The 23,590-nt window shown below is 45.2% G+C and overlaps 2 protein-coding genes across 2 annotated transcripts; one reads left to right on the top strand and one right to left on the bottom strand.

Annotated features, from left to right (window-relative positions):
- The first annotated feature begins 2,828 nt into the window (after window positions 1-2,828).
- Window positions 2,829-16,215, top strand: LOC134204876 (bifunctional glutamate/proline--tRNA ligase). Its single transcript, XM_062679686.1, has 7 exons — window positions 2,829-3,014; window positions 3,119-4,531; window positions 4,613-5,127; window positions 5,193-5,420; window positions 13,088-14,719; window positions 14,812-14,929; window positions 15,010-16,215. Exons 1-7 carry the CDS (start codon window positions 2,972-2,974, stop codon window positions 15,981-15,983), a joined length of 4,923 nt encoding a protein of 1,640 aa, XP_062535670.1. The 5' UTR covers window positions 2,829-2,971; the 3' UTR covers window positions 15,984-16,215.
- On the bottom strand, window positions 16,038-23,473 carry LOC134204889 (NAD-dependent protein deacetylase Sirt2). Its single transcript, XM_062679690.1, has 4 exons — window positions 22,849-23,473; window positions 22,397-22,753; window positions 21,950-22,329; window positions 16,038-16,921 (listed from the first exon to the last, which is right to left on the bottom strand). Exons 1-4 carry the CDS (start codon window positions 23,303-23,305, stop codon window positions 16,655-16,657), a joined length of 1,461 nt encoding a protein of 486 aa, XP_062535674.1. The 5' UTR covers window positions 23,306-23,473; the 3' UTR covers window positions 16,038-16,654.
- Between the last annotated feature and the right edge of the window lie 117 nt (window positions 23,474-23,590).

Below are 23,590 nucleotides of genomic sequence, written 5' to 3'. Positions count from 1 at the left end.
GATCTAGACTGTTTACATGCAAATCGAACCAGTTAAGCTACAAATAAGGATCCAACTTGTGGCGGCATTCTGCGCCGAGCTGCGGAGCACCACTAGCAGCTGCTTCGGGACCGTCTATCAATGCCGGAGTTGAAGGCATTCCTTATCACCGTCAACCGTTTCGTCCTCCTGATACCAGTTCACTACGAATCCTCTCCAGCGGTTGCCTCCGGGACCAATGTTGGGCACTATTGCCGTTCCTTACTGTTGACTAACGTTTTCGGCTACGAAACATCACCAGCAGCTGCCGTTGCATCAGCAATCGTTCAGAATCGGTGGTCTCAATTCGAGGCAACTTTGTTGGCTGATAAGCTTTTCGTTCGCCAGGCTGAAATAGGCATAATTTTTTGGATATTTATTGAGAATAAAAGCAATAAATCTCGCGTAACATTTGAAAAGGGCCTACAGTCAAAACGTAAACATTGAGAAAATGCCGTTTGAAAAAAATGCATCACAATTTCTATTCCTATTTTCCAGGATTAGGATATTTTTAACAGCAATAACTCCTAAAAGCACATATTCAACACTATCTATCCATCCATAACCTTAATTGCATTGAAAAAATGCAAAAATGTGTTGAAATTGTTAAAATAAAATTTTAAGTCTATTTTCATTTTTTCTCCGAAATAGGCCTTCTTGATAAGTCATTCTGCGTTTGCTTGTCATTCATAGACCCTTTGTTTACGGCATTTTTCGAAAGTAAACACGGGATAAGGCTTTTCGGGAGGGGAAATTTTCTCTCTCCGAGGTCGGGCCGATGACGGTTCGGGAAAAAATCCCGCTATCGGCCCGAAGTTGGAGAAGGCTTATCCCAGACAGAAAAAAACGAGTGGCTTGGCCGTTTTTTAGGGTGGACCTACACATATTTTGAAAATAACACGTTGTAGGCCCAATCAAAAATTAGTTTTTTCTAAGTAATTTAATTAAAGATGCGGAGCATTTTTATACTATTAGTAGCTATTAGAGGATGCTATCGAAAGGTGTTAAAATTGAATTTGTTTACTTTTCATTGTAGGCCCTAATCAATTGTTAAGCGAGAAATGTATAAATTCTCACCTCTTCCGCTATCAGAATCTTTGAATGTTTCTTTATGAATTCCAACTTGATTTTCACTCCTTAATGAGTAAACGCGTGGAACTTTAAAATGGGCACAAAATACACATTATTGGGAAAAAATATTTACCCATTATTTTGACAGTTCTATATGTCGAAAAATAATGGGTGTTTTTTACTCTTTAAAGAGTAATGTAAGGTTTACAGTGTATATGCTATTTATTTTCATCTAGGACACTGAAAGTAATGTTTCGGAACAAATATTTCCAAAAATCCGATGAAAAGTATGAACATTTTTTTGAGAATTGTCTTGTGTCGTCCCCCTTGAGAAAGATTGTCACTGCCTTCTTTGAACATAACTGTTGCTTACAAGGGGCACGACACTTCCGCTTTTATAAAAAAAAGTCATCAAAAAATTTATCAAACTAAACAATTTTTCAAATATCCAATCAAATTCATCTAAGCGTGCACTATCATCGTTTTTTTTTCAATATAGACGAATCCAAGTAAAAATAAGAAGAAGACACACGACGGTGTTAACTTTGACAGATCCTACAGCTCAGCATAGGGAGATCATTTTAAAATGCTTATAATAAATTCTAGACAAAATGTAATTAAAATCTGATTGATGTATGATACGGAAAAAGTTCCGAACTGTACACTCAGCCAAGAAAACTAGTGAAAGTCATACGAATATCTTATGTTTTTTTGCTATAAGATTTAGTTATAAGCTTCATACGATCGTCTTATGAACTGTGTGTTATATGACCGAGAATGATTTTCATAAGTTTCTCTTATGAAAATATTAAGTTTTTTTTAGAGCCTATAAATAAATTCATAATGGAATCTTATGAACGTCAAAACTTATTGCATATAAAGATCATAACATTCTCAACCCGTTTCTTATATATATTATTATTATGTTCTTCCACAAAATCAAGAGAAGAAAATACAAACCATTGCCCCAAATCATTGTAACATAATATTTTATTTACCACTTAAACTATTTACTTCTCACTCTGCATTCACATCAATAATACCGTAGTAACTGCGACACTCTGCATTCATGTCAGTAAAATCGGATTCACCCGAATGATGTTTCATCTAGATGGCTCGTTGGTAGACTCGAGATTTGTTCAACCGTATGTCGTACATGGTGTCTTGCCTTAACAAGGCTCTGTAAATATAAACTTTATTCAACAACTAACTATATTTAATAAGAGAAACAATTACTCACATTTTTTATCCTTCCCAGTTGATGGTTGCGTCTGTGATGAAAACTGCGTCCACTTTACACATTCCGCCATATCAACTCACCATTTCATAAGATTTATCTTATGACTTTTTCACATCAAGAGTTGCGATGAAAATCATAAGATAATTCTTATGTTTATTTTTTCTATTGATAATTCCTATGAACTTCATAAGATACAAAAATGAATTCCATAACAGGTCAATAATTATCATAAGAGGCTCAATAAAAATGAAATTCGAATATTTATTCATGCTGCATAAGATGAGTCTTATGATAGTCCTAAGATAGTTTAGTTGAGTGTATGATAGATACATTTTTGAAAAAAAATAAAAAAAATTGAGATAAGCTTCCAGATATGTAATTCGGAACTTTTTCCGCAAATGCGCTGTTCCAATTTTGACACTTCGTCTCTTTGTTATGAGTGCAGCCTCTTTAGTTAAATCATAACGTTTTTTTTTGCGTGTACGAAGAAACTGTCAAAATTTTCATTTTCGTTCAAAGCGACCGGAGTTTCACAACTTTTGCGACACGTTTCGGTATCTGGCAAATAAATAGTTCTGGATTGGAGAATCGGGTTATTAATCCTAAAATCCATTTGAATAGTGGCGTATCATTTACGGAAGAATGGTCACAAAGTTAGTTTGCAGTTACAACGAACCGGCAATCGGTAAGTATCAATCATTAGATCCGTTATTAGTTCGATGGCAAAGGTTAGAAGACCTCATCAGCCAATGGATGACTGTTCGGTGTAATAAAACTTTTATTCCACAGGAGGATTGGTTGCAGCCGAATTGATAAAAAGCACCAATCCCATCGAGGTCAGCTGGGGTAATGAAACGTCGATTACCTTTTCGAATCGCACACTGGTTTGTGTGACCAATAACGATGTGTTGCGATCGCTGGCACGGGATGCCCCCAAGTATCAGCTCTACGGGAAGACACCGATCGAACGGACGCAAATTGATCACTGGTTGACCTACACGCTTTCGGTGGAAAGAGATCCGGCCGATGAGCTGAAGTATCTGAATAAGTGTTTGGCTCCGCTAACGTACCTGGTGGCAAACCACTTGACCATCGCCGATCTTGCCGTTTACAATCAGTTGTTCCGGAGCTACGATGAGCTCAAAGCGATTGGAATTCCGGTTCACGTCCAAAGATGGTACGATCTGGTATCGGCTAATCCATCGGTGAGAAGTGTGCTGAAAGCCCTACCGAAGGAAGCTAAGATAATCGCCAAAAAAGTTCAGCAACGCGGAGGAAGCGTTGAGAAAGCATCTGCGACATCGGAGCGAAAACAGGAAGGAAAGTTCGTGGATCTACCAGGAGCTGAAATGGGAAAGGTTATTGTTCGTTTCCCACCGGAGGCTTCCGGGTATTTGCATATCGGACATGCTAAGGCGGCTCTGCTGAATCAGTACTACCAACAGGCGTTCCAGGGTAAACTGATTATGCGATTCGACGATACCAATCCTGCTAAGGAAAATGTTCACTTCGAACAAGTTATTCTTGAGGACTTGGAAATGTTGCAGATTAAGCCGGATTTGTTTACGCACACCTCTCAGTATTTTGATTTGATGTTGGAGTACTGTGAGCGGTTGATGAAAGAAGGAAAGGCTTATGTAGATGATACCGAGCCTGAACAGATGAAGAAGGAACGCGAAGAACGCGTTGAATCCAGCAATCGAAACAATTCTGTCGATAAGAATCTTCAAATGTGGAAGGAGATGCTGAAGGGATCCGAACTCGGACAGAAGTGCTGTGTGCGGGCCAAAATTGATATGTCATCGCACAATGGCTGCATGCGAGATCCGACAATCTATCGATGTAAGAACGAGCCCCATCCACGCACCGGAACTCAGTACAAAGTGTATCCAACGTATGACTTTGCCTGCCCGATTGTCGATGCCATCGAAAATGTGACTCACACGCTGCGAACAATGGAATATCACGACCGAGACGATCAGTTTTATTGGTTTATCGAGGCGCTCGGATTGCGCCGGCCGTACATCTGGGAGTACAGTCGTCTGAACATGACCAACACGGTGCTGTCGAAGCGCAAGCTTACATGGTTCGTGGACAGCGGACTTGTTGACGGGTGGGACGATGCACGTTTTCCAACTGTTCGGGGCATTCTACGGCGCGGTATGACTGTTGAAGGGTTGAAGGAATTCATCATTGCGCAAGGTGAGTCGTTATATCGGCTTTTTTTTTACGACAAGGTGTATTCCCTCCATCGAGATCCTAACCAGAATTTTCATTCAACAGGTTCAAGCAAATCGGTTGTGTTCATGGAGTGGGACAAAATTTGGGCATTTAACAAGAAGGTCATTGATCCGATTGCACCTCGCTACACGGCATTGGAGAAAGATAATCGAGTTGTGGTGAACGTGGATGGTGCCAAGCTGGAAGCTGTGCAAGTTCCGGTTCATCCTAAAAATGCCGATATCGGTTCGAAAACTGTTTGGCTCGGACCGCGTGTCCTGATCGACTACGCCGATGCGGTTGAACTGAAGGAAGGAGAAAATGCCACATTCATCAATTGGGGTAATCTGTTGATCAAGAAAGTGCACAAAGATGCCAGCGGCAAGGTCACTGCGGTGGATGCCGCCCTCAACTTGGACAATAAGGACTTTAAGAAGACGCTGAAATTAACGTGGCTTTGCGAACAAGACCCATCAGAATATCCTCCGACATTCTGCGTTTACTTTGAGCACATTATTAGCAAACCCGTGCTGGGTAGAGACGAGGAATTTAAAAATTTCATCGGTCATCAAACCAGGGTAAGTGTTTTTTCCCGCGGTATCGCTTAACAGATTAAATAAACATGCTAACCTAACCGTTATAGACCGAGGTGGCGATGCTGGGCGATCCTGAGCTGAAAAAGCTCAAAAAGGGAGACATCATTCAACTCCAACGGCGTGGGTTCTTCAAGGTGGATCAAGCATATCAGCCGGTTAGCGAATTTAGCGGCGTCGAAACGCCGGTGGTGCTGTTCTCGATTCCGGACGGTCATGCCAAGGAACAGCCAACAGCCGGAGTACCGAAGAAGGCTGTCGCTGAGAGTGGAACGAAGGTGAGTAAAAGTATGGAATCATTAGTTCGCCGATCTTGGTACGTACATTTCACTAAACAAGTTGTTCACATCTACTGAGCATTGGGCAAAAAGAATCAAATTGTTTTGATTCTTTTTTAGTGAATGACCTTCAAATTTGTCGATTTTTATAATAAGTTTTGTTAAGAACGCCACCATCGCTGTAGCTTCGACATAATCTGTTGAGCTGCTGTGTTCACCGCATTCCAAACATCCTCTTCCCAGCACATTCTCTCATTGAGATTGTCCGGGGTCAATAAATTCATGCCGCTGACAAGCAGCATGTCGTTTCGCTCAATATCGAATCGCTGGCATGCAAACATCACATGCGCCGCCGACTCTACCACGCTCATGCATTGCGGGCACTCCGCAGATTCTGCGAACCCAAACCTAATTCAACTATTATCATATAATCAGAATTTAATTATTATTAAATTGGGTTCTATACTATTCCCCAGAAAACCGTTCCCCAGAAAATCAATCTCCAGAATGTACGGTTCCCCAGAAAACCATTCCCCAGAAAGTACCGTTACCCAGAAAACAGAATATATAGATCTATATAGATAAACATGATTTCATTTTCTTGTTTTCTTACAAACATCATTGCAAGACCATAATTAAAATAATTTGTCTTGATGAGTTGGATGTGCAATGGCCATTGTGGTAATTATTAGAAACTAAAGGAGGTTCTAGTATGGATTGACAAAGAATGGAACAGATGGTCTTCAACAGAACAAAGTAACGAGGTTTATTGAAGAGCTATGATTAAAACATCTGGTTATGATATGGAAATGCTAATATCATCTTCCAAACTTGGACGTACATGTTCATGATAGCATTAGAGGCGAAAGTATAGAATTGATAGTTCCGTTAGGATACGGCAGGCATGAAGAATGTTTTTATAGAAGTCGATTTGAAAGCGAGCGGAGGGCAATATTTGTGATGGCACATATCGCACGACCTTCCTTCTGCCAAGCTCCCGTATGAAGGGGGAGGGAAGAATATCAGTGTGGAAGCTGATATATCTCCACTGGCAAAAGGAAGGTGGTTTGACTTGCTCATATGCCATCGCGTGCGGAAGGATTTGCTATCGACGAGTACTGTCTCCAAATTTCTAATATGACATCAGCATTTAGTCGAATAGGATTTTTATTGCACAGTTCTGTTTTCTCATTGCGTCCGTCTCGTCGCAACCAACTTGGCTGCCTCGGAGAGAACAAAGCTTCCACACTGATATTCTTCCCTCCCCCTTCATACGGGAGCTTGGCAGAAGGAAGGTCGTGCGATATGTGCCATCACAAATATTGCCCTCCGCTCGCTTTCAAATCGACTTCTATAAAAACATTCTTCATGCCTGCCGTATCCTAACGGAACTATCAATTCTATACTTTCGCCTCTAATGCTATCATGAACATGTACGTCCAAGTTTGGAAGATGATATTAGCATTTCCATATCATTGTAAATCGTTTAACTTCACGTAGAAGTAACACACACGAAATCATTAATTTACATCTGGTTAGGGGCCGTACACATATTACGTAAGCACTTAGGGGGGGAGGGGGGTTTGGTCAATATCTTACGCTCCATATAAATAAAAAATATTTTGTGTGAAAAAAATCTTACAAGGGGGGAGGGGGAGTCGAATAACCCAAAAAAATTGCTTACGTAATAAGTGTACGACCCCTTAGCCTGAAGGCTTGTCATGGAATGAGGTCTCGGATTTTACATGTCAATAACGTCTCTGTTTCACCGATTCCTTCGATTGATTCATTTCTTCACCCCCTCTCGATCGTGGATTCCGATCATTTGACATAGATTACGAAAACGTCCGACCTCTAGTGCTTTGGTGAAAATATCAGCAAGTTGGAGCTCCGTCCCGATTGGTTTCACCTCGATATTTCCTGCAGCTACATGGTCTCGTATGAAGTGGTGCTTTATGTCTATATGCTTTGCTCGTTTGCTTTCCAGGTTCTTGGCCATCCCAATGCAACCGCGGTTATCTTCAAATATTGTTACAGGTTTAGTGTCTTGAATTCCTAGATCTCTAAGAAGTTCAGATAGCCACAGCGCCTCTGCTACTCCAGAACCGAGTGCCACATACTCACTAGACGATTTTGCTACGGTCGTCTGCTTCTTGCTTGACCAGGAAACAACGTTGCCAAATACCTGGAATAGGTAACCAGATTTTCGATCTTGACAGATTTTGTTTCGATTTTCACAGATTTTCGATCTTGTTTATCAGTTGCCCAATCAGCATCGGCATATCCTTTTATTGCTTCCATTTGAGTATTGCGAGTAAACTTCAGAAAAGTCTTTTCAGTTCCTTTCAGGTAACGTACCACCCTTTTCAGGGCGGTCCAGTGTGAAGAAGACGGCTGCTGCTGAAAACCTCCTAGGTATCCAACTGGAAAACAAATGTCCGGCCGTGTAGCCATCATAACGCACATCAAACTGCCCAGTAATTCTCGGTACGGTGCTTCAATTCCTTCCATCGTCCCCTGGCAAAGCTGCAGCCCCTTCTCCATTGGAGTTTTGGCCGGGTTACAATCTTCCATGCAAAATGTCTTCAGAATTTTTCTAATACTTGAGTCTTGTGATAATTCCAAACTTCCTTGTTTCCGGTCATACAAAATTTTCATTCCAAGGAAATATTTAGCTTCACCGCAATCAGTCATTTTGAAATATGTTGATAGCTTGTGTTTAACATCCTCGATTGTCTTGATTTTCTCTCCAATGATTAACAGATCATCAACGTAGATAATTACATAGATCACATCATTCCCCCTCTCGTTGATTCGGGTGTACACACAATAATCATGAAAAGATCTCTTGAAACCAAGCTTCAGTAGTATGTACTTCATTGAGCCTCTCATTCCAGCATCGCGGGCTCTGCTTCAATCCGTATAGTGATTTTTCAAGTTTGCATACCATTCCAGGAGCTGCTTTTACACCATCAGGAATCGCCATAAAGATGTCTTCTTTGAGTTCTCCGTGTAGAAAAGCCGTTTTGACATCCATTTGGTGAATAATGTATCCCTTCTGCAAAGCCACAGCCAGTACGACCCGGATTGTCGTTAGTTTAGCTACCGGCGCGTACGTCTCATGGTAGTCAATACCTGGTTTCTGTAGAAATCCCTTCACGACCAGTCTTGCCTTATGCCGAAGAACATTACCATCGGCATCTTCTTTTATGCAAAAAATCCATTTTGATTGCAATAGTTTCACACCAGTCGGACACGGAACGATTTTCCATACCTTGTTAACTTCCATAGACTGTAGTTCGTCACCAATAGCTACCATCCAAGCATCTCTGTCGTCACGTTGATGAATAATCAGCAGCAGCGGATGCACTGTATCCAGTGAAAAAATCTAATAGCTTACCTGGGAGCTTGCGCTCCCGTTCGCTGCGCCTCGTGGTTGACTCTAAACAGTCTTCACGTCTTTCATGCGAAGGGAGCGCGCCAGGGTTTGGTTCATCAAGTATTTCTTCATAAATTTCATCATCTTCAGATTCAATATTTGAATCTTGTCTGGTTGTATTTTCTATATTTTGGGGTTCAGCTATGGTACTTAATTGTTCCCCTCCTAGTATACTGTTAGCAGCGCGTTTAGTAGCGACCGGTAAAGTGTCAAGTAATGATACTGCGCTGCCAAACGGCTAATACTCGCGCCCGGTAATCTTGCTCTAAGGATCTCTATATAGTAACTTAGTTTTATCAGTGTTTATGACTAAACCGACTGACGCCAGTAGGGGTTCCAAGACATCTAACAGTTTTTCGATTTCCTCCTCTGTTTCGCATATTATCAATATGTCGTCAGCATATGCTAAGATACATGGCATCTTTTGTACTGTTCCATGAATCTGAAGGTTCTAGTCATTTATTCCAATGGGTTCTCTTGCATATTTGCCTCCTCTTTAAGTTTCTTTGCGTAAGCTCTTTCCTTCTTCAAAGTTCCGTTATTTCGATTCTCTAATAGTTTTTGTCTCGCTAAAAAGTATCTTTTAGATGCTGCCGCCCTCCTAGGTGTTTGCGGTGATGTTTTTGTCCCTAACACGGCCGTTGCTGCTGAGTTCAATGCTCTTGATATGTTGTTCCATTTTTCTTCCATTGTTTCTTCTACATTCTCTGTTTCTTGTAAACGCACGTCTAGTAATTGTTGAAATTTTTCGACGTTTCTTGGGTGTTATAGATGTAAGGTCCTTTAGAGGTCCAAACATCGACTCGGATCACTACCTTGTAGTTGCAAAAATTCGGGCGCGACTCTCCAGCGCAACGAATTCACGAAACAACAGAACGGTGCGTTTCAATATCCAGCGCTTGTCAGTTGAAGGAGTTGCTGAACAGTACCACCAGAAGCTGGACGAGCAGATAAGAGATGCCACTAGATCTGGCGACGTGAACAGATTGTGGGAACATATCCACGAAGCTGTGACTGTGACAGTGCAGGAAGTGTGGGGCACTGCACAGCGACGCCAACGAAATGGTTGGTTTGATGAGGAGTGCCAGCGAGTGACGGAGGAGAAAAATGTAGCTAGGAGTCGAATGCTAGTGGCTCGTACCCGTTTCAACAAAGAGCGGTATAGTGTAGCAAGGGCAGAAGAGAAACGAATCCACCGAAGGAAAAAAGGCAACACGAAGAGAGTGTGATAGCTGAAGCGCAGGAGAACATGGATAGAATCAATGGCGCGTGGCATAAGACTGCGATAGTGCCCGCCATGTGCAATGACCGAGAGGGGAATTTGCTGACAGATAAGACTATAGTGGCAGCCAGGTAGAAGGAACATTTCGAAGATTTGTTGAACGGTGAAAATGAAGGTGTATTAAGGAGCAGGATGAACATAGTCGGCGACGGTCAAGCTGTGGAACCACCAACGCTGGACGAAGTTAAGAAGGCTCTAAACGAGCTGAAAAACAGTAAATTTGCGTAGATCGCGGTCGAGTGTCTCAAACACGGAAGTGAGCAGCTGCATCAATCAATCCACCACATTATCCAGAAAACATGGGAGGATGAAAAACTGCCTGTCGGGTGGTTGGATGGCCTCATATGCCCAATCTATAAGAAAGGGCACAGACTAGAGTGTGCCAATTACAGAGGGATCACCCTTCTGAGCTCGGCGTACAAAATCCTGTTGCGTATCCTGTTTAACAGACTGAGACCGCTTGAGGAGTCCTTCGTCGGCGAATACCAGGCAGGTTTTCGTGAGGGTCGATCAACGACGGATAAGATGTTTAGCCTGCGGATGATCCTTGATAAATTCCGGGAGTACAACTTGCAGACTCACCATCTGTTGACTGATACGTGCAACGCTGGATGGCTCGAAATCAAGTATTCGGATTGCAGACGAAGTGTCACCACCAACGAGCTGGGAACCGGCTTCATAGTGCTGGGTAAGATGCGCCATCGTGTGATTGGGTGGCAGCCAATCAACGCAAGGATGTGCACGCTGAGGATTAAAGGCCATTTCTTCAACTATAGCATCATCAACGTGCACTGTCCACACGAAGGGAGACTCGACAACGAGATAGAAGCGTTCTATGCACAGCTGGAGAAGACATACGATGGGTGCCCACTGCGGGACGTCAAAATCGTCATCGGTGACATGAACGCACAGGTAGGAAGGGAGGAAATGTATAGACCGGTCATCGGACCGGATAGTCTGCACACCGTATCGAATGACAAAGGCCAACGATGCATAAACTTCCCAGCCTCCCGGCATTCGGCCAAATGGCCCGACACCCTGGCAACTACCGCGCAATCACATTGCTGAACGTCGCCTACAAGGTACTCTCCCAAATTTTATGCCGTCGACTAGCACCAATTGCAAGGGAGTTCGTGGGGCAGTACCAGGCGGGTTTTATGGGCGAACGCTCCACCACGGACCAGGTGTTCGCCATTCGCCAAGTACTGCAGAAATGCCGTGAATACAACGTGCCCATACATCATCTATTCATCGACTTCATCGACATATGATACAATCGATCGGGACCAGCTATGGCAGCTAATGCACGAACACGGATTTCCGGATAAACCGGATAAACGACGATGGATCGGGTGATGTGCGTAGTTCGAGTTTCAGGGGCATTCTCGAGTCCCTTCGAAACGCGCAGTGGGTTACGGCAATGGTCTTTCGTGTTTGCTATTCAACATCGCTTTGGAAGGGATAATACGAAGAGCAGGGATTAACACGAGTGGTACAATTTTCAATAAGTCCGTCCAGCTATTTGGCTTCGCCGACGACATAGATATTATGGCACGTAACTTTGAGAAGATCGAGGAAGCCTACATCAGACTAAAGAGGGAAGCTAAGCGGATCGGACTAGTCATCAACATGTCGAAGATGAAGTACATGATAGGAAGAGGTTCAAGAGGAGACAATGTGAGCCACTCACCGCGATTTTGCATCGGTGGTGACGAAATCGAGGTGGTAGAAGAATTTGTGTACTTGGGCTCACTGGTGTCTGCCGAAAATGATACCAGCAGAGAAATTCGGAGACGCATAGTGGCTGGAAATCGTACGTACTTTGGACTCCGTAAAACGCTCCGATCGAATAGAGTTCGCCGCCGTACCAAACTGACAATCTACAAAACGCTCATTAGACCAGTAGTCCTCTACAAACACGAGACCTGGACGATGCTCGTGGAGGACCAACGCGCACTTGGAGTTTTCGAAAGGGGAAGTGCTGCGTACCATCTATGGTGGGGTGCAGATGGCGGACGGTACGGGGAGGAGGCGAATGAACCACGAGTCGCATGAGCTGCTGAAAGAACCATCCATCGTTCACACCGCGAAAATCGGACGACTGCGGTGGGCCGAGCACGTAGCCAGAATGTCGGACAGTAACCCGGTAAAAATGGTTCTCGACAACAATCCGACGGGCACAAGAAGGCGAGGTGCGCAGCGGGCAAGGTGGATCGATCGGGTGGAAGTTGACTTGCGGACCCTCCGTAGAATGCGTGGTTGGCGACGTGTAGCCATGGACCGAGCGTCCGAGCCAAATGGAGAAGAATCTTATATACCGCCCAGGCCACTTCGGCCTTAGTATGAATAAATGAAATGAAATTGTTTTCGCTATTCTTTCTTCCGACATTCACATAAGTGAACGATATGAATTAATTTTATAATCGGCACGGCACATGCAAGCTATGCACAGCCATTCTTCCTCGCCCTTGACCATATGGGGGAAGTGGAAAGCTCTTTTGATTTGGATGGCATGCAATGTTGCAAGCAATATATTTTACGATATTCTTCGTGAAACATTAATTCAAAAGCTTTCTCAACGTATCGGTTGTTTTACTTTTGGTTTAATTCAAGCTGGCGAAAAGGCGTGCTTCGAATGGATACATATAGAACAGAAAAGCACTTCAACTCGTCCACGGTAAAGTGCACTTGGGGCTACTCCACTCGTTACCACTCCTCACAATGTCGTGTACGCCGCAACCCAAGTCGCTCACGCGTCAAGTGAAAGTAACTGAACTTTGCCACATTTCAGGTTTGATTGTCATAAGCAAAATATTGCGCTCAGATTTTCAGTAAGAAAGACATTTATTATGTTCTTCTTTATTGTGTTTTTTTTTGTACCAACGCATTTAATTTGATAATACATATTCGATACTGTTATTAAATTATTAAATCTTGGTTTTTCAGAAACAACCAAAAGCTGATAGCGGTAATAAATCGTCGTCGACAGTCACTGCAAGTACTACATGCCCTGCTGCGGAAATAAACGATCGGATTGTGCAACAGGGCGACCAAGTTCGGAAACTAAAGACGGACAAAGCCGCCAAACCAGACATTGAGGCAGCTGTGAAGGTTCTGTTGGATCTTAAGAATAAGTTTAAAGAAGCCACTGGTCAGGATTGGAAGCCAGGTGTGGTTGTGCCAGCTGCAGCCCCAGCCAAATCTGATACATCGATCGAGTCATTGAATACCAAGATCGTAGACCAAGGCAACGTTGTGCGTGAATTGAAGACCAAAAAGGCACCGAAGGTAGATGTCGATACCGCCGTTAAAGTGCTGCTAGATCTGAAAGCACAATACAAAACTGCCACTGGTAAGGACTGGAAACCGGATGCTAATCCGGTGCCAACAATAGCCGCAACTTCCGTCGAAAAAAGCCCTACTGTGACAGGCTCGTCCGCTTCGGATATAAACGAGAAAATTGGCAAGCAGGGTGATGTCGTTAGAGATTTGAAGACGAAAAAGGCTAGCAAAGCGGATATAGACGCACAGGTTAAAGCTCTGTTGGATCTGAAAGCCCAGTACAAAGCGGCCACAGGTCAGGACTGGAAACCAGGTTGTGCGCCTCCGGTTGAATCAAAACCAAGTTCTCAAGCGCTTTCAGGGAACCCAGAGGCTGTCTTGTTAGAGAAAATTGCAGCTCAGGGTGATGCGGTCCGCACTCTAAAGACTAATAAAGCCGATAAAGCCGCCGTCGACACTGCAGTTAAGGCACTTTTGCAGCTCAAAGCCGACTATAAGACGCTAACAGGAAAGGACTGGAAACCAGGGACTGTTGCAGCTCCCGCCTCAAATCAAAACAAGGAAAACATGGCTCCAACAAATAACGATTCTGCCGGATCGGAAAAGGATGTCCTGGTTGCCAAGGTTAACGCTCAGGGAGAAGCGGTCCGGAATCTGAAATCATCCGGTGCAGCCAAAGACCAGGTGGATGCCGCAGTAAAAGCGTTGCTCGATTTGAAGGCCGAGTATAAAAAGTTGACCGGCACTGATTTCCCGGTGGCAGGACGCGCCCCGAAACCAGCAGCCCCCAAAAAGGAAGCTAAGAAGGAGGAGAAACCGAAAGCCAAGCCAGAACCTGCCAAACCGAAAGATGACGGTAGTGGTCCGAAAAAGCAGACGCGCTTGGGATTGGAGGCTACCAAGGAGGACAATCTCCCCGAATGGTACTCACAGGTTATCACAAAGGGAGAAATGATTGAATACTACGATGTGTCCGGCTGCTACATTCTGCGCCACTGGTCGTTCGCCATCTGGAAGGCCATAAAGACGTGGTTCGATGCGGAAATCACCCGCATGGGTGTAAAGGAGTGCTATTTCCCGATCTTCGTTTCAAAGGCCGCGTTGGAGCGTGAAAAATCGCACATAGCCGATTTTGCGCCGGAAGTGGCTTGGGTTACCAAGAGCGGTGAGTCGGATCTTGCCGAGCCGATTGCCGTGCGTCCGACGTCGGAGACGGTCATGTATCCTGCCTACGCTAAGTGGATCCAATCGTATCGTGATTTGCCAATCCGGTTGAACCAGTGGAACAATGTCGTGGTAGGTAGATGGTGTGAAATAGTTTTTAATGATTTGCGATTTATGATTCATGTACCTACCTATTTTGATTTCCTTTTTTTTTTCTTTTGCAGAGATGGGAATTCAAGCATCCCCAGCCATTCTTGCGCACCCGTGAATTTTTGTGGCAAGAAGGTCACACTGCATTCGCCGCGAAGTCAGAAGCTGAACAAGAGGTGCTGGACATTCTTGGTAAGTGATAGAGGGCCTGTAATGGATCCCTCATTTAAAAAATCTGGACTTCAAATAACCCACTGAATGAAATTCCACAGACTTGTACGCCAAAGTTTACACCGACCTGCTGGCCATTCCGGTCGTGAAGGGACGTAAAACTGAGAAAGAGAAGTTTGCCGGAGGGGACTACACGACCACGGTGGAGGCTTTCATTTCCGCATCGGGCCGAGCCATTCAGGGTGCTACCAGCCACTTCCTGGGTCAAAATTTCTCCAGGATGTTTGACATTGTGTTTGAACATCCGGAGACTAAAGAAAAGGAGTACGTGTATCAGAACTCATGGGGATTAACGACGCGTACGATCGGCGTTATGATAATGGTTCACGCCGATAATCAAGGTCTCGTGTTGCCTCCTCGAGTCGCCTGTATCCAAGCAATTATCGTACCCTGTGGAATCACTGCCAACACCACAGACGACGAGAGGAAATCACTGTATGCCAGCTGCAAGGAACTGGAAAGCGAAATTGTCAAGGCTGGCATCCGATGCGAGGGAGACTACCGCGACAATTATTCACCTGGCTGGAAGTACAACCACTGGGAACTAAAAGGCGTACCCATTCGCATCGAACTGGGTTTCAAGGATTTAAAGAACAATCAGTTTGTGGCGGTTCGTCGTGATACCGGCGAAAAAATTACGATCAAGCGTGATCAAGCCGTCAAGGAACTGCCAGCTCTTTTCGAAACTATTCACGAAAGTATGCTCAAAAAGGCAGAACAGGATCTTAACGATCACCTGAAAGTTACCAAGAAGTGGGACGAGTTTATCCAGTTCTTGGATTCGAAGAACATAATCATGGCTCCGTTCTGTGGCGAAACCCCATGCGAAGACAGAATCAAAGCCGAAAGCGCCCGCGACGATGCAGAGGCTGAACCCGGAGCACCAGCGATGGGAGCCAAATCGTTGTGCATCCCGTTCGTGCAGCCGGCCAAGATCCAGAAGAGCGACAAGTGCGTCCACCCAGCATGCGGAAAAGGTGCAAAGTTTTACACACTTTTCGGCAGAAGCTATTGAAAGGAGTTCTCAAACTAAGCTAAAAAGAGAAATTAATGACAATTGCAAGCAGGCTTCTTTCGGGATAATAATTTATTTAACTTTGTTTTTGTTCAGTTTTGAATTATTTTAAGCCAACTCAAGTATGCTAGTAGTTGTGTTTGATTAAAAATCTAATCATTTAAATAGGTTCAAGCCTTTATCTTATTACTAGACTAACTTTGCCAGAGTAAACTTCGAATTCGAAATAAAATATTTTTGTTTGATCCGAAACAGCCATGGAGCTTTATAATAGTCTTTCAAATTAGTTTGTCAACACTATTAAAAGTAACTTACATCCAAATTCGTTTTTATGTGTAAAGTAGTTTTAAAAGCTAGGTATCCCATTTCTACAACATTATTACCTCAATCCTAAATCCCTTCGATTTATTACAAATAATTTCCTAAGCTTGTGATTTTAAATTGGAGTTTGAGTTCTATTGCAAGGTTTAAAGGTTTTCTACTGATGTTAAACTGTAATCATTAATCACCCCCTAAGTCATGTTTACGACGAAACCCGCTTTGCATTCTAGCTTATGCTACAAATTCAAACGATTTGAAATCCCTCGAAAAACATTCGTCGCAAACAAGAATATCTAAGTTTAAATAACCATCTCTACAAAAAGTCTACAATTTACAATTTGTAACCGCGTTTAATCGCTCTTGGTCACATCCTCCGTCTTGGTCGAATTTTCCTTGTCGCGATGCAGATTATTTGCTGTAACCAGATCCGGTATCGGGGATACTTTCGCTGCCGCAGAAGCGATTGCTTCGTTTATCATGGCATGTCCGCTGTCATGGCTCAGAGGAACGCTACCGGAGGATGTCGCTTCGTCCGGTTTGGGTTTTGACACTGGGAAGTGCTTCTGCGCAGCATCCAGCTTGGCGTGCTCTTCTTTGATCATGTCACGCAGTTCGTCCTGGAAACAAACAAAAAATATTTGAAAAACCAAGATTAATTTACCTAGCTTTGGTGGTGTCTTTTTCGTGTATGTATTAGAAAAAAAATCAGAAAGGTTATATATATGACACGACCGTACGACGTAAACTACGTAAAACAGTGCAGTGCTTTTAAATTTGAAGTGCCATCAGTCAATTATAAAGTGCGGCTCCAACAAGTTACTGCGGCATTTGCCGAATTTCAAGGATCTTTGAAGGTTGGTTGATACAAGTGGTGTAGCATTATATGAAATCAGGAATTGAGCTTATCATTTCATTATCATTTAGTCTTCAGTCAAACTTATTCCAGAGGCGAAATTCCGAAAAGTGTTTTATCGTGTACTTCTAGCGTTATGTTTCCTCTGGACCCGGCAGAACATGGAACGTTATAGACGGAAGCGGAGATAGCAGACCCGCCTTTTCCAGGAGAAAAAACACCACCAGGAAGAAGCGAAGTGCGAGGAGGAACAATCACGCAAGTTCTATCAGAAGCTCAACGCATCTCGCAAAGGCTTCGTGCAGAGATAAGGATGGGAGCATCTTGAGTCTTGACGGACGAAAGTGTGGTGATTAGATGGTGGAAGCAGCACTACGAGCAACATTTCAATGGCGCTGAGGGTACAGGCAGTAAAAGTCAAGGCAGCGGAGGAGATGACTACGTCAGTTCAGCGGACGATAGAAGCCAACCAGCCCCAATCTAGAGAGAAGTTAAGGATGCTATCCAACAGCTAAAGACCTATAAAGCAGCTGGTAAGGATGGTATCGGAGCTGAGCTCATCAAGATAGGCACGGAAAAGCTGGCCACTTGCCTGCACAAACTGATAATCAGAATCTGGGAAACTGAACAGCTACAGGAGGAGTGGAAGGAATGGATTATATGCCCCATCTACAAGAAAGGCGACAAGCTGGAGTGTGAGAACTTTCGAGCGATCACCATCCTTAATGCCGCCTACAATGTAATATCCCAGATCATCTTCCGACGTCTGTCACCATTACTGAATGATTTTGTGGGAAGTTATCAAGCCGGCTTCGTTGACGGCCGCTCGCCAGCGGACCAGATCTTTACTGTACGGCAAATCCTTCCAAAATGCCGTGAATACCAGGTACCAACGCACCATTTGGTCATTGATTTCAAGGCGGCATATGACAGTATAGACTGCGTAGAGCTATGGAAAATTATGGATTTCGGGCGAACACTCCAGTTTGATCGAATCGCGCCAGGACTAAAACAAAGTGATGGACTTTCGTGCATGTTGTTCAACATTGCGCTAGAATGTGTCATGTGGAGACCTGGTGTAACAGCCGGGATACAATTTTTAACAGATCCAGTCAATTTATTTGTTTCGCGGATGACATGGACATTGTCGGCCGAACATTTGCAAAGGTGAGAGAACTGTACACCCGCCTGAAACGTGAAGCAACAAAAGTTGGACTGGTGTTGAATGCATCGAAGTACAAAGTACATGCTAGTGGACGGAACCGAGCGCAACAGGGCCCGCCTGGAAAGCAGTGTTACGGTTGACGGGGATACATTCGAGGTGGTCGAGGAATTCGTCTACCTTGGATCCTTGCTAACGGCTGATAACAATGTTTAGTCGTGAAATACGAAGGCGCATCATCTGTGGAAGTCTGGCCAACTGCGGGCTTTTGACGAAACTGCGGTCAAAAAAGATTCACCATCGCACCAAATGTGTCATGAACAAGACGCTGATAAGACCGGTAGCCCTTTTTTATGGAGGGATGAAGTCGAATCTGCAAACAGATACCTGAAATTGTGGGGTTGACGCAACGCCGGACCCACTATTCCCACTAAGCCCACCCAAGCAATGGAAGGTTACTTGAGTTACCCTTTCGAGGTGTACGAGGTGTCGATAGCGATAGGTACCAACAGTTCTACGCTATGACCCTCTTTACCTCCGCATGCGCAATCCATACTAATGCTTGTGCGCTCACTTTTCTGCCATGCCTCGTGGTGGCGACTGCGACCTCGACATGTGCAAACCTCTCATTCATTTCCCCGCGCTCAGTTTTCGCTCTAACTAACCAATCACAAGTTAGTCATGCTTGTCGACCTGGGCAATCAGGGCGGGCGGGGCTCTCCGCATGCCCAAACCTGTGGAGGAACTGCCGGAAGCAGCCATGGCCTGACAGGAATTGTGTCAGATGGATGTGAACTTCCCCATGGGATTTCCCCACCCAGCTCTATATGTTAAGTATCTACCGGTGGGTCCACCTGCCTTTAGAAGAGTTATCCCACTCGCGTTGCCATCTGGCAGCCGAAGTCACCCTGATGCGTTCGCGGGCTCCTTTGGTGCCACGCAGCTCGAAACACTCCTCGTCTTCCCGGATGACCAGCCCGACTAGTATCATGCTCGCTATCACGCAGGCTGCATCGTGTGATATCGTGCGGTAGAAAGATATCACTCTAAGACAAGCAGTACGTACTCTCCAGCTTCCGCATGTAACTAGTTACCCTCAGAGCTCTCGCCCAGGATGGGCCGCCGTACCTAATAATAGATACGGCAGCGCCTGCCAGTTTCCTACGTCTACTGGCACACACCTTGGAACTGTTGGACATCATTCTCGATAATGCTGCAACAGCAGTCGAAGCCCGCTTGCACGTATAGTCAACATGGCTGGCGAAGGTTAGCTTGTCGTCTATTACGACCCCAAGAAGCTTCAAACTCCGCTTTGATGCGATCGCGACTTCACCCACGTGAATCACTGCATGTTGAACCGATTTGCGATTGTTGACGATAACCACCTCCGCTCCAATCCTCCACCGTGCTGATCGCGTGTGCTGCGGTCAGTTCTACCTTGGGAATTGACTCCCCGTAGACCTCCAAGACCTCCAAATCTGCGAAGCCGACGATCTTAACACCAGGAGAGAACTTTAGCTTCAGAACCACGTCATACATAAGGTTCCATAATACCGGTCCCAGTAATAAACCTTGCGGAATTCCTGCGGTAATAGGTACGCTTCTCTGACCGGCATCGGTCTCGTATAATAGTACACGGTTCTGGAAATAGCTTTCCACCGGCCCACCGGCAGGCTATGCCGATGTAACGAGAGCGCGATGGCATCCCAGTTTGCGCTGTTGAATGTGTTCTTAAAATCAGGTGTCACTAACGCACAGTATCGAATACGTCGCCTTTTTTGTTGGTTCGCTATCTCGGCGGTCTTTACCACCACTTTACTAATAACGTCCAACGTGGACTTACCCTTGCGAAAAACGAACTGATTGCTTGACAGGCCGTTCGTACCCTCTGAGTACGGGGTCAGCCTGTTGAGGATGATCCTCTCTAGCATCTTCCCTGACGTCTCTATAAGACAGATTGGTCTATGCGCCGATGGGTCGCCCGGCGGCTTCCCGGCGCTCGGTAAATACAAAAATTTCTGCCATTTCCATCTTTCGGAGAATCTACACTCATCAAGGCATCTCTGCATAGCTAGCCTGAACATGTTCGGGTTCGCTGCTTGCTGCCTTGAGAGCGCTATTCGGAACTCCATCAGGTCCTGGAGCTTTGTTCGTTACCAGGGATTTGGCCACCGCGAGTAAATCTTCGTTTGTCACCCCCACCATATTGCCTTGCGGTGCAGAAGGCCAGGGACTTATCGCTTAGGGCGGGAAGAGTACCTCGTTAATCCTCGCCAACCTATCCGGGACCGTTCCGGGGATGAAGAGCTCCCTTTGGTCTCTGGCCATCACTATCCTGTAGGCGTCACCCCATGGACTCACGATGGCTCCTTCGCATAGGTTGTCGAAATACGCTCTCTTACTGCTCTTGATGGCTTTGTTAAAGGCCAGTTTCGCAGATCGAAGCACTTCACGGCGGTCCTCTCTTTCATCCTCGGTGCGGGTACGTTGCATCCTTCGTCTAGCCTTGATCGAAGGGCTGCAATCTCGGGACTCCACCAGTATACCGGGCGTCTGCCATTTCTCGGCAGGGCTTTCCTCAGCATGGTGGCGTCGCACGCGCGTGATAGGACAGCTACCAACGCATGCTCGCTTTGACCTTCAGTGTTGGCTTCCAGTCCCAGGGCCGCGGTGAAAACTTCGCTGTCGAAGTGATTGGTTTTCCACCCACGGACCTGACAGGGATCCCCGGACCTCGGATGTTGCAAGCCATAGTTGATCTTCAAACGAATTGCTAGACGATCACTATGGGTGTAACCCTCGTACACCCTCCAGTCCAAGTCTGGTGCCAGACCAGGACTGACAAACGTTATGTCAATCTATGAATCGACTCCGTAGTCAATCCCACTATCCTGCGCTCCGCGTTTCAGAACCAAGATCATTCCACCGGTCTTGGTGCGTCTGACGCTTCGCACGTCCTGACCCAGCGCCGAAAGCTTTTTGGTCGCCCGCATCGATTTAAGGACTCCTGCGTACTTTGCCTAAACAGTTTTCACAAACAAGACTGTTTTAGCCATTTAGCCAACGTAGTCAAAGGTCATTGGATCCACATACTGATTCCGGATGGTGGCGTCTTGAACAAAACGAACAGCTGCAGTAGAGGCATATGTGGTCCAGTGAACACTTCGCTCACCCCGAAAACTAACATGTCGCGGGTGGGCTGCGGGGACCTCCGTTTGTAAATATAGACTATAGAGGTCACTGTGGTTCATGCGCGGTCTTTGTCGTCGGGGTGCTCGTCTCCAACGTGGGATTATGATACGGACCGCTAGGTTACTATCATAGCTTGCGATCGACGGGTGGTGAGGTTACCACCCCTGAAGTCGATGTTGTGTGTATTAACGTCGAGTGCGTTAGCATAGGCGTGAGCGTTCTCTATAGTTCCCCCCTGATAAATTGCTTAATGGCGTACCGAGGTGAGGACTGGCGAAAGGGTTTTGGTTTTAGTGGGTCGGGTAAGAGTGCTACTGTTATGCTGCAACCAGGACTGTTAACGCGGCGTCGTAACAAACATTTTTCAACAATCACCCAAGACGTAGTGAATAAGCATACAAAATATTTAACTCTTATCCCGAATAGTTGGTCACTTACCCCAAGTCCTAGCTTGTCAGCGAGGAAGAAACAGCCATCGTCACAATCGCCGGTCCAGGCCACATCCCGCCGATTGCCGGGCAGATCGAAGCACAAACCTTCCCCAAACATCATGGACCGCAGGAAGCCTAATCCTCCGCCGCCGACTTTATCCCGGTTGATTAGCAGCCGGACGCAATCGTCGTTCACATATTCCACCAGGGACGCAAACGGCTGCACCGTCAGCGATGTTCCCATTATGATCAGCAGATCACACTCGGCGAAATCCTTGTTCGGCAGCACGTGGAACCGTTCCGGGAGACCTTCTCCGAAGAAGACTATGTCCGGTTTGATAACGCCACCGCACGCACACGTCGGTATTTCATCATCGAATATTTTCTCTGTTGGGAAAAATGCGATTCTGAAGGAAATTCTCAAAAGTTGAATACGATTCTTGCAGATGCATACCTTTTACAAAGTCCAGAGAATATGCAGTTCTACACTGCAAACAATGGTTGGTGAAGAACGTTCCGTGAGCTTCGACGATCTTCTCTTCGTTGATTTCAGCTATACGTTCCAGGGTGTCAATATTCTGGGTGTAGTGTCGGATGAGCAATCCTTTTCGCTCGAGGAGTTTTACAAAGTAGTGCGAAGGTGTTGGCTTAAAAGTGCCCGGATAGAGTTCCTTCGCCAGTTGGAAAAATGGCTTGGGGTTTTGGTAGAAATATTCCAGCTCAAAAATTGCTTGTGGATACGGAAGATTGTACTTCAGTAGGTTGTTGTACAATCCGGTGTCCGGGGATCGAAAATCTGGTATCCCCGCAGCTAGAAAAAATAAAGCAATACAATTATAATACAATATTTTTTGGGCGCTTGTAGGCTTCTAAACAAGCTCATTTCTAATGCTCCCTCATACTTACAAGTAGAAATACCGGCTCCAACCATTGTGACTATCTTTTTGAAGCCTCCATTCTTCCAGTGTTTGATAACGCCATCAATATCCACCGTTTCCAGCACCCGCTTTCTAGGAGTCCCATCTTTATCATCGTAGTTGGAGTCGGTAGTGTAGAATCCCAGCTTGTCGGAGAGGTATTGCCTTATTCGTTCGATGCTGATATCCGAGTGGAAACCCCCACTTTGATAATGTTCTTCGTCTTCGCTGTCGTCAAACTGTGAAAAATCCGGGGGTTGCTGCTGCACTGGACTGGGCTTCCTTTCGGCACCCGGTACCGCCGAATCAAGATTCACTACCTTCGTCGCGTCGGTGTTTTTCACACTTCCGCTGGGCTTACCTTCACCGACGGGGAGCTCGCTGTTTTGGCTTGATCCTTGAGCGACGCCACCAATCACATCCGGTAGTGAGTGTTCTGCGGACATTGTGATGCTGTACAGTGCACGAGCAAGCGAAAGAAGCCTGGATGTTAAATGCTTCTGGACGACGCAGAAAATTTTGTTATACAGCTTGAATTGCGTTTTTTTCCTGGACTTTGCTTGGTGGCGAACGTAAACAAGATGGAAAACAGTGAATGTCGAAGGTTATTTTTGTTTTGCTGTCACGCACAGACTTAATGGACCATGGTTGATCCATTTTGTTCTTTTCGCATCATACATAAAGCCTGTTCATATTAAATGAAAATTAAATGTGAGAGCGTTGACATCAAG

This window comes from Armigeres subalbatus, chromosome 1 (genome assembly GCF_024139115.2).
Source record: "Armigeres subalbatus isolate Guangzhou_Male chromosome 1, GZ_Asu_2, whole genome shotgun sequence".
NCBI classification, from domain to species: domain Eukaryota; kingdom Metazoa; phylum Arthropoda; class Insecta; order Diptera; family Culicidae; genus Armigeres; species Armigeres subalbatus.
This window is presented reverse-complemented; position numbering and strand designations above follow the sequence as displayed.